Genomic DNA, 16,837 nt, shown 5'->3' with positions numbered 1-16,837 from the left:
ACATGATTATTTTGCTTTAATCTTGTATTAACGTTTTTTAGAATGTACAAATTTAATGTTAAAATTGCAAAATTTAACTGCTCAGGAGGTTAAATGTAACTTATTAAACACGTCCCCCCTCTTTCCCCCCCCCCCAACCTCAGTTTCTTCACGCTCTCTCTCACTGTGGATCCTTTCCATTGTTGTGGAATTTTCTGATTAATTTGTTCTATTAACTGACTCGGTGTAAATCCTGTTACTCAACTTGTAAGACACAATTAATTCACTGTCCACAAGAAAAACTACATTTGATCAGAGAACATTAATTTATTTATTTCATGGTACCACAGAGTCTAAACCACTGAGATGGTTAACATCCACAATGATTTCAACTAAACTAAGATGACATTTCCTGGCATTTATATGCTTTTGTGGGAGTGGAGGGGGTGATATGCATGAGGCAAAAGAACTCCAACTGCAATACGTGTCCACCGGGTGAAAGAGAATGACATAATCATTGCAAAAGTTGCAGTGTTATCAACCAGGTCACTTTGTTCCATAGCAAGACATTCCTTTTATCAATATTCATGTCAAAAGATCTTGGGTAAAGGGAAACATAACTGACAGCCAATTCGACTTGTCGCATAAAAATTAAATTTATAAAGCACCAGCAACAATTATAATTAAGAGTACATGAATATAATTACTTTTTATTCCACACCATCCTGATTTTTTTGGCTCTCAATGTTGGCAATGATGGGATGGCATAATATGAGTTATGGAGATCTTGCACGTTTTGCAGCCAATTCAGCAGCCTTTTCTTTCCCGGGGCAATAAATGTCATATCTGTGACGTATCTCGATGCGTCCAGGGGTGTCGAGAGCCAGCACGGTAAACAACTTCACCCCCCCCCCAATCTTTCCCTCTTTTTAATAACTTTTTAATGACCGAATTAAAAAGAAGATCCTAAATTAAGACAGCAGTGAGCTCATAAATAGAACAAAATCACAGCAACTGCTGTGTTAGCTCGCAGTATAAGTGTAAACAAAGTATCAACGAGAAGGGCACTCAGTGGAGCGTGTACCTCCTCCATGCAATACCTGATCCAGTGGAACATATCGGGCCCAATAAATTTGTAAAATATCATGCTATATATCGTTTTTGGCCCCATCTGGTGAAGAATCACTTTAAAAATTAAAAAAATTCTCTTATTCGGATCTTCACCGAAACATTTAATCAATTCTTCCTTGTCACACACCAAACGTGTTCACCGGCATCAAAACCCAATTTCCTCGCTCGAAGTGCCTCCACTGCCAATGTTCCCAAACCCCTCATTTGATTTTCACACATTGTTGATCTCAGTCCTGTATGTTATGCATGTCGTGTCGTGCAACGATGAGGAAGTGAAGACTGGTTTTCACTTTACTGTTAAAAACAGGATTAAGTGGGATTTGAGAAAAGGGGGGCTCGGGGTCCCTCGACAGACCACCCCATCCTCTCCCCCCCCCACCACCTTCTCACTGATCCTGTAAGTGCCACTTCATAATCTCATTCTTGGTTTTATTTTATATTTTTTTCCAGCTTGCTTGTTATCGAACATTGATGAAAATTGGACCTTTGGCCAGTAACCTGCTGAAAGTGATTTCCCAGCAGATAACACGGGAACAATATTTTTTTCTTATTACCTGTTGCCTAAGATTTTTCAACTTATTCTATGTATTTTTTTCAACGTTGATTTCAAATCTGAAATCGGTTTTCCTCTACATGCTCGTTTTCATGCAATTTGAAACTTGCGATTTTCACAATAAAGGACACCCATTGCTATTTGCACTCGGGATAACTTGAGAACTACGGGTGCGATTTCGGACTTTAGTGGAAATACACGATGCCTAAACTGCTAAATAACTATATACCGTATTCGTTTTGCTGCTAATGATTTGCTCACGATTTATTTGACATCAATTTTCTTTATCTTTAGCCTGGTGTTGGCTTAGTGGTTAGGATGGTGGCTTGGGATCCCAGGGTCCTGAGTTCAAGCCCCGTTGGCTGCTGAATAAACACCAGGGGGTTGACTCAGCCTGTCATCCTTCCAAGGTCGGCGAAATGAGTGCCAGTGTACTGGTCCCGGTGTATGCCCCGGTTAGAATAGGTGTACCATATCCCTGTGTGTCGTAAGAGGCGACCAGGGTTGGCGTCAGGAAGGGCATCCGGCCATAAAACATTGCCTCAAGAAAAAGCCAAACCCCTGCACAGCAGGGAAAAATGGCTGTAAAAACGGTCATTTATATATATTTTTTAATTTTCTTTATCTTTCTTGATATTTATTTATCTTTATTGATATACAGTATATTCTTTAACTTTATGTTTTTCTTTGTTTCAGATCTGATCATGGCTTCTTCAATAAGACATAAATGTGTAAATAATCCTGATGCATTATGTTATGTATGTGGCTGCTACACACTACTTCGTCAAAAGCGCAATATAACATCGTTTTTAAGGTGTGCCTATAAAGCCTATTTTGATGTTCCCCTTGGCGACCAAGACAAGAAATGGCCTCCTCATATTGTATGTCATAATTGTGAGGAAATGCTTTGTGACTGGACAAAAGGAAAACGAAAGGGTCTGCCTTTTGGAGTTCCCATGGTTTGGCGAGAACCCAAGGACCACGTAACTGACTGCTATTTTTGCCTGGTCAACACAAAGGGTGTCGGCAAGAAAAACCGGCAAAAGATCTCCTATCCCTGTATTCCCTCAGCAAGTCGACGTACTCCGTACTCTGAGGAACTCTCCGTTCCAGTCTTTAATGGTTTTGTCTTATCTGAAGATGAAGGCAGTGAACATGATCAGCAATAGCACGAGGGTTGTGATGACTGGCTTCAAGAAATGGTTTCAGAATCCGAAGCCTCCTCATCTGATACCAAAGAGTCATCAGCCCCTGAGCAGTTTAGCCAACCGGAATTGAATGACCTAGTGCATGATTTGGGGCTCTCCAAGAAAGCATCTGAGGTATTAACCTCCAGTCTGCAAGAAAAAAATCTACTTGACCGCTCTGCAAATGTTTCATATTTCCGAAAGTGGGACCAGATCTTTGTCGCCTTTTTCTCAGAAGACAAGCAGTTTGTTTACTGCCACGATATCCCAGGTCTTCTCAGGCAATTAGGTGTTACTTCGTATAATCCAACAGAATGGCGATTATTTCTGGATACCTTAAAGCGCAGCCTCAAGTGTATTCTCTTGCACAATGGCGATGTTTATGGAGTGGTTCCAGTTGGTCACTAATTGCATTTGCGAGAAGAACATGATGACATAAAAATGGTCATTGACTTACTCAAATATCACTAGCATAACTGGATCATTTGTGTGGACCTGAAAATGGTCAATGCTCTCCTTGGTCAACAGAAAGGCTTCACAAAGTTACCATGCCATCTCTGCATGTGGGACAGCCGAGCTCGAGAGAAACACTGGATCCAGATGGAGTGGCCCATCCGTGAAACTCTGGAAGCAGGCATGCCAAACATTGTGAATGACCCAATCGTCAGCCGAGAGAAGATCATTTTTCCCCCACTTCATATCAAGCTCGGCTTGATGAAACGGTTCGTGAAGGCATTGAGTACTGAAGGTAAATGTTTTCAACATATAGTTTCTGCTTTTCCTGCTTTGTCTTTCGAGAAGATCAAAGCATGTGTGTTAAATGGACCTCAAATTCGTGCCCTTGTATGTGATGAGGAATTTGTAAGGAAGATGAATGACAAGGAGAAGACAGCGTGGCTGTCTTTTGTCGCAGTTATACAAAACTCTCTTGGTAACAACAAGGCAGATAACTATGAGTTTTGGTTACTAGAATGCTGTTGGCTTTTCGCGATCTTGGGTGCAACATGAGTGTCAAGCTCCATTTCCTGAATAGTCACCTTGATCAATTCCCTGAGAACCTTGGGGCTGTAAGTGAGGAACAGGGAGAGCGCTTCCATCAGGACCTCATGACGATGGAAGAGCGCTACCAAGGGCGATGGGACAAAAATATGATGGCAGACTACTGCTGGAGCATCAAACGAGATTGCCCTGTGGAAGTCCATAAACGCAAGAGCTACAAGCGCAAATTATTGCCTGAATAGGACCTATTTGAACTTTGCATTCCATCCTTATCAATTGTTCTGAGTCACCTATCGTCTTTATGTGGAAATATATGTTAATTTAAATTTGCTTTTAATTCAAATTGTAACTTGCCAAATAAATGTTGAATTGCAAAATATATATTTAATATAAATTTGCTTTTAATACAAATTGTAACTTACCAAATAAATGTTGATAATCGTGGATTGCAAAAAATCTAGAGCTTACAGAGAGAAAATAACTTCAGATTTGAATTCAGCACACTCAAATTAGGTATGATCAAGTGCTGGTATCAATGCAACAAAAAAGTTGTACCCCAGTGTAATGCCTTTGTTTGTGCAGTGCTTTCACAATCGCATATGCTTCCTACTCTACTGCCGAATGCCTCTGTTCACTTCCAGAAAGGGTTATTGAGGAATGCAACAGGCCTTCTCGACTGATCAAGAGCATTGCGGCAATGACATGATCGAAGCATCGGTTTAAATTATGAAAGGAACTGTGTCTACAGCCATTACAACAGAGTTGGCTATGTCTTTCTTGAGACTTTCAAAAGCTACAAACAGCAGCTAAAGATGGTGACAAGCTTTGACACGACGAGGAGATGGATCTTCCTGAAAAACCGAGCAATCAATCGTGAATAATGCATGAACATTCTCATTACTCAACGTAACAAAGGCATATCGTGAGCGGGTGGGAGATCCTGAAGTAGTCGATGCGCTCAGGTTCGGATTTGATTGTTCTGTTTGCAATCATGTAGTTAGAGGTGAACAGATATTTAACAGAGAATACACCTTTGTCATTGTTGAATGTCTGATTATTTCTTTTGGGCATTTAAAAATGTATTCAGGTTATCATGGTGCTCTGCTTTGTTATCCATGCACACTTTCACATTGTCCATGTAAGCAAACGTATCCTTTAAGTTTTCCTTTTCAAACTCTTGTGTATACAGATATATTATCTGTCTAGTGCTTTGATGAGGATTTAATTATAAGCGCTGCGCAAATCAAGCAAACAAAATATCTGATATTTAGCTACATTTCCTATCATTTCATCCATTCACGGCAACGGATAGCCATCAAGTATAGTGAAACGGTTGATTGTTCGTGAATAATCACGAACCATCAACAATTTTATGGTTTTCATTGGTTGTCACCAACACTGGTGTAAGCCATGGACCAACACTGGTGTATGCCATCATCAAGAACCCTCTTCGTTTCATATTCCATCCATCCATTAGGACCATACTCTGTGCAGAGCGTTGGTGCCGCCGAAGCAGTCTCCTTGGCTATTGGGAACAATCCTGGACGGGTCGCCACTCCGACACAGTATACCAGCATGCTGGCACTCATTTTGCCGACCTCGGAAGGATGACAGGCAGAGTCAACCCCACCTGGTGTTAATTCAACAGCTGAGCGGGATTTGAACTCAGGACCCTAGGATCCCAAGGCCACTACCTTAACCATTAAGCCAACACCAGGCATTTTTCATATTCAATAAACTTGGTATCTGCGTAAGTATGTCACCTGGATTTCACAGCTCTTGGCTTGCAATCGGTAGTTAATTTGGCAAACTATGAAGGTGGAGAGACTGTTATAGTGGCAAGATGACAAACTGTTTGAGATGGCATGGCTCCATTGAAGGTAATCTTTAACTTGTATGCTGCTCCAGACAGTTGAGACACAGGGATGACATCAGCACACAAATATTGGAGAACTGATACCCCCAATATCACTGTTGGTGCATTCTGATAAAACAAGCTCAACAATGCAATATCTTTGAATATTTGAATGCAGAGATGTTGAGGCTATGGAAACTCCACTGGCTGCAGGGAACAGCTTCCATTTGTGAGCTTTTACCAGTTCGTGGAAAGCATTTTTCATTTCGTCACAAAGCTGTCAGAGCTTCCACTATCTATCAATGCTTTAGCTAACAGTCTGTTTATCTGCACTTTCACAATAGCTTTGCATAGTTAACTCAGCAAAGTAGCAGATATTATTGCAAGAGTGGGTCAAAAGTGGTTTGGAGGTCCAAAGTTTTGTTTTCCAGGACATATCGTATGTGAGCTGACCCCACTACATTAATGAAAGTAGCCCATATGGAGTCATCTCTATATTGATTTGTGGTCACAGTTCGGATGTTGCTTGAGAGCTTGCAGGTTTTGGTCTAGTAACTCTCCTGCCTTCCGATTGGCACAATCATCGGGTGAATGAAGTTCATGTAAGTGTGCCCTGGTTCTAACAGCGATCCCCCTCATATCCTAAATCACTAAACTGTGATCAGCGATTAAATTCTGTGAGTGAAAGTCCCTATTTACTGGCAAGTGTGATGAATACACTGGCTGACAACATTATTGGCTTGAGCCATTCTACAAGTATCTTGCTATTCTTGCAATCATGAATCTCTATCCACATGATCTTCTCAATAAATTCTCTCATTAATGCCATGTCATTCTCTCCATATAATATTGTCTTTCACCCAGATTTCCACACCAACTCCATTTTTCTTTCCCATTACACCTATAAACCATGTCGGCTTGAATTCTCATCCTCCACTTGGAATGCTCACGAATCGCGTCTCATTTGCAAGAACTGTCACATCCTTCACCATTCATCCAAACTTCCAGCTCTTCCATATATATATGTATGTATATATATATATATATATATATATATATATATATATATATATATATATATATATATATATATATATATATATATATAATAATATATACATATATATATGTATATATATATATATATATATATATATATATATATATATATATATATATATATATATATATATATATATATATATATAATATATACCGGGTGTAGTGGCGTGCGCCTGTAATCCGGCGACTCGGAGGCTTGGGTTGGAGGATCGCTTGATGACGGGAGCTCTGCGCTGGGCTGCGCTATGAGAGGGTGTAGGGCAGCTCGGAATCAAGGCGAAACCCAATCCTTATCCCTGTGTCGTAAGAGGCGACCAGGGTTGCGTCAGGAAGGGCATCCGGCGTAAAACCTGTGCCAAATCAGTATGCGGATCATAATGGATGATCCGCTGTGGCGACCCCAAACGGGAGCAGCCGAAAGACGAACAACAACAACAAATATATATATATATATATATATATATATATATATATATATATATATATATATATATATATATATATATATATACACACATATAATATTATAGTGAGTTCGCCCATCACAAGGCCATTAAGGCCACTCAAAGCTGGGGTCTACAAAAAAAGGGGGAATTTCTGGGAAAGGAAATACCTATTCACATATCTCTCTCTCTCTCTCTCTCTCTGAAAGGTTGTATGTTGCTGGGAAACAGGATTCAGGAAGGGAATTCCAGAGTTTGGCAGTACGTGAAAATAAAAATTAAAAACTGGAGGAATATCATACTACGTTGACCTGAGTGTGGGAGTGTGCATAGGCTGCCAAACGTGTAGAGCATGTGAAAGTATGTAAAGAAGGGACAAGTAGTGAAAAGCCCTTTGAGCATCTTCCATTATAGTAACTGTAAAAGAGGCATAGAGAGGCCACATAGTGATGGATCGAGAGAGGTTCCACAGATTATGCAGTTGATGTCTTTCTTCGAGCTAGCGAAAGGAGGCAAAGCTTTGGAGTCGGATAAACATCCGAGAGTATGGAAGGAGATGGCGGAGCAGATGAGCATTATGTGAACAAGTATAATATCATACATATCTGCTCTGCCAACACGAGTCTGTCATTGATGTGTTATAGGTCTGCCTTTCCTCGTACAACGTGATGGCCATTCCCCACAAGAACAGCCACATAAATGATCCAGTCAGACGTCAACTGGTTGTAGGCATCCAAACTTTTCCATGCCTTCACATCTTCCAAGGCATAAAACTGTTTGGTCAATAATAAATATAAGATAATTCACTATATCTGGATATAAAATGGTTGGAAAGTTCAACTCTCTTCTGGACCTTGCTGTACTCGGCAATTTGTACGGGTCTTTGTTGCCTCGAAACATGAAAATCTATATGCCCTCAAATGGGTAAAATAGTATATGCAGTTCAATATTAGGATATGTAGTGTTGGGCAGAAATCGTAGAAATGTGGAGTACAAAATTCAAGGGGCAGTTTTATAACCTTGGATACATAATCTCAGGGGTTGTGAATATGGAGTTTAAGTTTTCAGTCCAGTGCCATGCTGATATCAGAGTCCCGGTGGATGATAGGATTTTCGATTATTTTGTAGAAGAATAGTTTGTACATCAAGAAGTTGTATTAACACTACAGGACTTTAGTTGAGTCTTACCTCGAATATTGTCACCACATCTGAAGGACATCTGCCATAGAGAGCGTTCAGTGAGGAGGTACTAGATTTATTTCAGGGTTGGATACACTCAGCTCTGAGAAGTGGTTCAGGGAGATGGATCTATTTATTTTCGAAAGGAGTTGATTACGAGGGGATATGATTAAAATGTTTACGCTAATCAGATCGCTTGGTTGCATTTTGGGGCAAGACTTCTGGTGCTTTGTGAGCTGTTCAAGTTAGGGTTAGGGTTTGTACTTCCTCACTGTTCCCCCTCACCACAGGCCTGAAACCAGTTTTGATGGGTGACTTTGTGTACTTCGCTTTGATGAGTAGTTTAGAGGTCCGTTGGGACCGAGACATGTTGCAATTTTTTTGTCAAGCATTTTGTATGTTAAACCTTCTAATGTTATCTGTATTTTTCAACAGCTTTGCCAGCCAATTCGTCTTCTCTTGGAACACGTTGGTGAAAAATACGAAGACAAGTTGTACGTCTGTGGAGACGGTGAGACAACCGTTTCATTTGCCAGGAAAAACCATGTCCTCCTGACCAAACTTCCTTTTTTTGTATACATGATTGAGGCTCATGGAAAAGGGGGAAGCACCAACACCAGAGCAGAAGTGAGAGTGAGATCAATGTGGGGAGGGGAGGGGAAAAGTGGGGATGAAACAGAAAAGAGGTACTGGCAGGGGTTTACACATTTTATTTTATTTTATTTTGGTTCTCCGAGTACCAGCAGAAATGGTTTGGTACTCACGAAAAAAAAAAGTCAGCTTCGTGCATGCTGATTTACTTTCCCAAGTGCCACTCCGACGTTTAAAACGCTTCAGCTTAGAAGGCATCTCACTCCTCTGTAAGCGCTCTCTCTCTGAACGTCTGCTCAAGACGAGACACTCGCAAGCTGCTCTCTCTTTTTCATTCCGAATGCTCCTGAACATCCTCTTTCTCCTTGCGTCTTTTCATTTTATTTTGTAAGTTCTAAACCTACAATTATAACTTGTAAATTATAATATTATCATTTGTAAACTTAATTTTGAAATCGCAGTGTATCAATTAAATTATCAGAATTTTTACTGAACAATCTCACCGACATTATCTGATAAAAAACCTCCTCTTCTTATTCTTCTTCTCCTTCTTTGCTCATGTGCTCTTCTTGGATCTTTTTTTTATTTTTAAATCTTATGTTATTATATAACTTGTAAATTATAATGTTATCATTTTAAACTTAATTTTGTGCAGTGCAGTGCAGTACAGTACTGTATATCAGGATTTTTACGGAAGAATTTCACTTACACTCATTGAGAAAACATCAAAATCCTCTGTTGAACTCGTACACTTTTGAGCTTTCGGAACATTTTTGAAGTACGCATTTAGTTTTTAGTTTTTTTCAAAGTTTTTTTTTTTAACTGCGTAAGAGTACCTGCATACCAGTTATGTGAACTGCTGGGTGTTGGGTTATTTACCCAATAACCTCAAAATAGGGAGTACTTGGGAATGGGATAATTTATAGTAGAGATAATGAGTATGGATGGGGGATGACCTGAGGTAGTGGTGAACAGCTGTCTTGAAGTCCTGGAGGGAAGAATGGGACTGAACAGACTGCACTGGGGAAGTTGCTTCCACAGGTGAGAAGAGGAATATATGAGTGGAGGTGAGCAGTGAGCCTGGATTTTGGGAATTTTACAAGAAGAGGGTTACTGGCAGACCATATGTACCATTCAGAAACCTAGGAGGGATGGAGGCAAGAGAAGGCAAGGGGTGCAAGACCAAAAAAGTGGTGCTAGAATACATTGGCCACCAATACTGAGATGCTTACCCTTTGATCCATGAGGAAAGCTGTGCATGACAAGTTGTCATTTCGACAAAACAAATTGTTTTTACCATGCGTTTATAAAGTGTTCTAATCCCCCATCCCATGATCTGTATCTCCAAATGTCAAAATTAGGATTATGGAAATGGAGCGGTGGGGGGGGGGAGCAACCACCCCACCTCACCCTCTCAATGCTTCATGTCCCCCCTTTCTGCCTCCCTCCTCACCCCACCCTCTCAATGCTTCCCTTCACTTCACCCTCTAAAACCTTCCCCAACGCATTCAAACCTTCACCCTCTCCTCACCTTTCCCCTGCACAGCCTCCCCCCACCCCAAATCATTCACCATCACAATTCCTCCTCCCCTCTATCTCTAACTGTGTGGACCTCAAACATCTGAGGTGTCCACTCTAGCCTCACAGATCTCTCAATCCAGGCGACTGCCAATAAACCAGACGTATCTGTTTTACAGAATCCTTCTTCCCACAGGATGTCCTTGACTCCTTAGTGTCTCTCCCCGGTTACTGTCTCCTCCGATTTGATAGGCCTGAGCCACCCTGTGGTGGTGGAGATGCACTTTACATCAATAACTCAATTTCCCACTGCCCTTGCACTGACCTTACACCTCTCTGTCTGTCTCTCTGTCTGTCTGTCTCTCTGTCTCTCTGTCTGTCTCTCTGTCTGTCTCTCTGTCTCTCTCTGTCTCTCTCTGTCATATTTCTTGAGCATATCGCAATAACGACAAATTTTACATCACTGTTCGAATCCTTATGGAGGGTACTGTATAACAAATAATTTGTTGTGTATTGATTTGCAGACATGCACACCGCCTAACAGACACAAGTAAATAATTTGTAACTAATTATGAATGTCCTCGTAAATTGTTGTATCCTAAGATTGTTTGACATCTGCCATTGTGCTTGTGTTTCAGGCCCTGACTATGACCGAAGCTGCTGGCTAAATGAGAAGTTTACTCTGGGATTGGCCTTCCCGAATGTAAGCCATTTTTGTTTGATGGCAGTCTTGTATTAAATGAGTACTGGTTGCCGGCATCCACCAAGAATTGTTTTTTTCTGGATTGAGTTTCAATACAATTTTAAAACATGCATCCCATTTAATTTGGTAATGTGTCAAAAATGACTGCATTGTGCATTCGACCTGCCTCCAAAGTCGGTGTAGCAGACTGCGGTGCAAATACAACTCGAATGGCTACATCGTACGAAAATTTGGCAATTCTTTGTATGCCTTCGGCCAAGCCGTTTGATTCTATAAGGCTCAATCAAAACCAAATTTTTATTAATTGTATTTGGCAATTCCATGCCAAATACACTATTATTACTGGAATTCTTTATTAGGGCTTCAAGCATGGCTGAAGCCCTATTGAATTCGTTAGTAGTATTATTATTATTATTAGTATTATTATTATTATTAAAGGCGTTTTATGTTCTACTGACTGATTTTGTGGCAGATCTGGAGGGAAAACTGTTGGATGAAATTGAACGAAACTTAACAGGATAATTACTCATCACCTGAACTTTATACTATGAAACATTTGATGACGTAGGTCACGTGGTATGGTGGCCATATTGGATTTTCTCCAAAACCTAAAAACATCTTCTCCAGAAGGGATAATCCGACAGCCTCAAACTTTTGCACACATTTGCTGCATTCCATGGGAATGTTAAGTTGTTAATTTGGTCCAAATCGTTATCTAATTTATGATTTAAAATGATGCCGATTCGCCGCATTAAATATGCAAATGAGAGTTGAAAAAATTTAATGACACCTTTAGATTGGACATAAACAGGGGACTCCCAATATGTTTATATGATGTCTGTGTTTGACCCCAGTGAGGCCCCAGAGCCCCCAAAGTTCAAAATGACCCATTTTTGAAATGTCATAAAATGAAAACGCTTGGATGAAATTCAATGAAACTTATCCATTTAATAAATCTCCACCTCAAGTTTATACTTTGAAAATTTTGATGACGTACGTCACATGGTATGGCGGCCATATTGGATTTTCTCCAAAACCTTAAAACATCTTCTTCTCCAGAAGGGATAACCCAACAGCCTCAAGCTTTTGCACACATGTCCGATGTTCCATGGGAATGTTAAGTTGTTAATTTGGTCAAAATCGTAACTTTTTTTTTTTTTGTATACCTTGGTCGAGGCTCGTATGTGAGCGAACACACAACTCACAGCAAGGAGGCATGAGACAAGAGGGGTGGGAGTGGAAGGGACAAAACAGTGGGGAACAGACACATTAGGTGAACTGTGGAAGGGAGAGGGATGGGGATGGGATGGGGAACATGGCGAAGAGAAGATGGACATTACAGGGACTTTCAGGAAGGAAAGCAGGAGAATTGAAGGAAGTGGGCTTGGGTGGATTATCGGGGGTAGAAAAGATCGAGGATTTGGATGGGGGAAGATAAGAGGTGGTGGTGAACAGCTGTTTTGAAAGCCTGGAGGGAAGAATGGGAAAGAATAGAGTGAGGAAGTTTATTCCAAAGGCGGGAAAAAAGAGGAATGAAAGAGTGAAGATGAGCAGTGATTCATGATTTTGGTAGTTTTACCAGAAGGGGGTTGTTGGCGGACCTTGAGCGCCCTGTGGAAATGTGGTGGGGACAAATCGCAGAGAGAGCGGGGGGGGGGGCAAGGCTGGAGGGGAGTCGGTAGAAGACAGAAAGACCACCGACCAACCTGTGGTGATTGAGTGAGAGGCCCAAAGACTCAGCTTCATTGCGGGAGATGCCGATGATCTTAAATGCCCTGGTTTCGACAGCGTGAAGCTGAGAAAGGTGGGAGGCAGGAGCACCAGCCCAGAGGGGAGAGCAGTACTCCATCAGGCTACGGACAAAAGCTTTGTAAGTGGTCAGGAGCTCAAGAGGGCCGAGGAAGGACTTTGCACAACGGAGGATTCCCAGTCGGCGACTGGCTTTTGAGGCGAGGTTGGAAATGTGACTTTCCCAGGAAAGGTCATGGCAGATAGTGAGACCCAGAAGCTTGAAAGAAAAGACTTCTTCCAGAGGATTGTTGAGAAAGTGGATGGGGGGGTTTTGTAAATGGTCCTTTCGAAGAGACATAGTGAGAGTGTGAGATTTGTCTGGATTGAAAGACATGTTCCACGTGTTGGACCAGTTTGTGATTTTATCCAGATCTGCAGTGAGCGAAGAAGCTGCTGCTTGCCGGTCTGAGGGATGACAGATGGTACGGCAGAGGGTGGAGTCGTCAGCAAAGAGAAATAGAGGATTTTCCAGAGAGTCCGAGAGGTCATTGATGAAAACCAGAAAAAGAACAGGGCCCAGAACGCTACCTTGAGGAACTCCAGCCTGCACAGGAAGAGGGGATGAAAGAACTCCATTTAGGGCCACACGTTGACTGCGACAGGAGAGGAAGTCTGCGAGCCATGAGTGGAGATGGCCTTGGATACCATGGGAAGAGAGTTTGGTGAGTAGGGCAGGGTGCCAGACTGTCAAAAGCACGTGATATGTCCAGGGATACGGCTCGGATTTCCTGTCTGGCATTGAGGACCTCCATCCATTGATGGGAGAGCAGAAGCAGCATATCCAGGGTAGAGTGACCTGGTCTGAAACCAAATTGATGATTGGAAATCAAGCCATTGGAGAAGAGGAAGGATTTCATATCTGAAGCGATGATGGATTCCATCACCTTGCTGATGATTGGGAGAAGGCTGATTGGTCTGTAGTTACAGGGATCTGTTTTTGCACCTTTTTTATGCAGGGCAGTGATGTTAGCAGGTGCAGATGGCAGATGACCTTGGGAAAATGAGAGGGTGAATAGAACAGAGAGAGGGTGAGCAAGAGCAGAAGAGCAGGCTTTGAGGACACGTGGGCTGATGCCGTCTGGACCGGTTGCAGAATCAGACTCGAGGTTTGAAAGCAAGCTCTCCACCTTGTCAGGAGAAAAGGATACAGAGTCCAGGGACAGTTGGGTGCGACTGGGTAAAGTGGGTAGAGATGGTGATGGGTTTAGGACACAAGATTTAGCTGCAAACACCGAGTTTAGACATTCAGCTTTATCACGTGTGGAATCAGCAGTGCGGCCATTTGAGGTAAGGGAGGGGGTGGAGGGGGAACATACACCAGAAACAGATTTGATTAAACGCCACCAGGATTTTGAGGAGGGAGAGAGGTTTGAGAGTTCAGACTTGAGATGAGAAAGATGTTGTTTTCTGGCTCTCCTGAGGGTAGATACACACTTGTTCCGAGCTTTGTGGAAAGAACTGAGATTGCCCTCAGTTGGGTTTGCTTTCCATGAGGCAAAGGCAAGTTGTTTCAGGACGACTGCCTCGCCACAAGCTTCAGTAAACCAAGGGTGGGAGGAATGGTAAGACAACTGAACACGAGAGGGGATAAATCTGTGCATGAGGGAGAGCAAGTTTCTTTGAAAGAATTCCCAGGATGAGTTGATGTTTGAGAAAGTAGTGATAGGAGACCAGTCTGTAAGTTTGATGGCTGTTCGGAGACCCTGCCAGTCGGCTTGAGTGAAATGCCAGACTCGACGGCGGTGAGGTGGTTCTCTGATAACAGCCAGAGAGATGTCCACTTTAACAAGGACGTGGTCAGAAGAACTTAATTTATATGATTTAAAATGATGCTGATTTGCCTCATTAAATGTGCAAAATATGCAAATGAGAGTTGAAAAAATTTAATGACAGATTTAGATAGGACATAAACAGGGGACTCCCAATATGTTTATACGATGTCTGGACTTGACACCCGTGAGGCTCCAGAGCCCCCCAAAGTTTAAAATCACCCATTTTTGAAATGTTAAATGAAAACAATGCTTTGATGAAATTCAATGAAACTTAACACGGTAATAACTCTCCACTTGATGTTTATACTTTGAAAATTTTGATGACGTAGGTCACGTGGTATGGCGGCCATATTGGATTTTCTCCAAAACTTCAAAACATCTTCTCCAGAAGGGTTAATCCTACAGCCTCAAACTTTTGCACACATATGCGAGGTTCCATTGGAATGTTAAGTTGTTAATTTGGTCGAAATCGTTGCATAATTTATATGATTAAAATGATGCCGATTCGCCTCATTAAATATGCCAAATATGCAAATGAGAGTTGAAAAAATTTAATGACAGATTCTGATAGGCCTTGAAGAGGGGACTCGAAATATGTTTACACTATGTCTGTATTTTACCCCAGTGAGGCCCCAGAGCCCTCCAAAGTTTAAAATCACCCATTTTTGACATGTCGTAAAATGAAAAGTAAAGAAGATAGACATATAGTGACCACACATTCTGGAAGATATTTTAAAGTTCTACAAGTTCGCCATTTACATTAATATGCAAATGTGTAGTTATTGGACTTTTTTGGGGACTTGAAAATTTGTCCAGCCTCGATTTGTCCAATGTGAAGTTTCTTTATTATGTATTGCTATGGGCTTTTCAATCCTTCATTGATATTACATGAGGGACACCGTAGCTGGACCCCATTGAAGACTTGAACTAACTTTCTAACTCGGAAAACCCATATCATGTGACAGGGTGATAGTGTTGAAATTTGTTAAAATGGAGGCATGCCTTGAAGCCCGGGATTACTGGTTTACCAGTTTTAATTATTCTTTATTTTCGTCACACATCCATTGCCCTAAAACTCCTCCTAGGGCTTTTGTCTAGGAGCACTAACAATTATGTCTTTGAAATGGGCTGCTTTAATGGAAGTGCAGTGTCAACTTTTGACCTTGAAATTCTCAAGGTGAAGGTCAAGGTCACACAAAACGTCAAAAATACATTTTGCCCCATATCTTCGCCCCACGGAAAGATACAGGTTAGCCGCTGACATTTTCTGATAGGTCATAACAGGGCCTACAAAAAAATCTTATTTGACCAAAGTTGTGTGACCTATATCTTCTGAGATCGGTAGGGGTCAAAGTTCAACAAAAACACATTTTGCCCCTTATATTCGCCCCACGGAAAGATACAGGTTAGCCGCTGACATTTTCTGATAGGTCACAACAGGGGCTACTAAAAATCATGTTTCACCAAAGTTGTGTGACCTATATCTTCTGAGATCGGTCGGGGTCAAAGTTCACGACGTTGGTCAAAAACACATTTTGCGCCATATCTTCGCCCCACGGAAAGATACAGGTTAGCCGCTGACATTTTCTGATAGGTCACAACAGGGGCTACTAAAAATCTTATTTGACCAAAGTTGTGTGACCTATATATTCTGAAATCGGTAGGCGTCAAAGTTCATGACGTTGCCAAATACGTATTCGCTGCAAGCGAATGCAGCCCTCTAGTTTATTTTAAAATCTATGCTTGGGGTACCCAAGGTCAGGTCATGGGTACAAAATACCTCTTACCCTCTACCCCATGAGAGTGGGGAGAATATTTGAAATTTTCACCTGCACACGTGGCACCATACAAGTAGCTTAACCACTAACCCCTGCTGGAGGGAGGGGGCATTGAAGGTGGGTAAATGACAGCACATGCACTATATGTGACAACATACATAGTGCAGGTGATTCACGAACACCATATTGTTCCGGAACTTGGGTTCGGGGATTATGAGGGGAAGCACTCTGGTTCCTCCCAAACACCCGGCCCTGTCGGCTGATGTGCTGTAGATAATTCCATGGTCTGGCGGGTT

The 16,837-nt window shown here is 41.7% G+C and overlaps 1 protein-coding gene across 1 annotated transcript in view; it reads left to right on the top strand.

The window, feature by feature from the left end:
* Positions 1–16,837, top strand: part of LOC147014447 (glutathione S-transferase Mu 4-like) — a 28,397-nt gene that overhangs the window by 1,184 nt on the left and 10,376 nt on the right. Inside the window, exons 2-3 of the mRNA XM_085850662.1 lie at positions 8,824–8,899; positions 11,136–11,200. Coding sequence (XP_085706788.1) covers positions 8,824–8,899; positions 11,136–11,200 — 141 coding nt within the window. The remainder of the gene's footprint in view (positions 1–8,823; positions 8,900–11,135; positions 11,201–16,837) is intronic.

The sequence above is a fragment of the Eptatretus burgeri genome, chromosome 13 (genome assembly GCF_056783735.1).
Source record: "Eptatretus burgeri isolate ZD-2024b chromosome 13, Ebu_testis_v1, whole genome shotgun sequence".
Lineage (NCBI taxonomy): Eukaryota > Metazoa > Chordata > Myxini > Myxiniformes > Myxinidae > Eptatretus > Eptatretus burgeri.
Note: the sequence above shows the minus strand (reverse complement) of the source record. Positions and strands in the feature narration are given on the sequence as shown.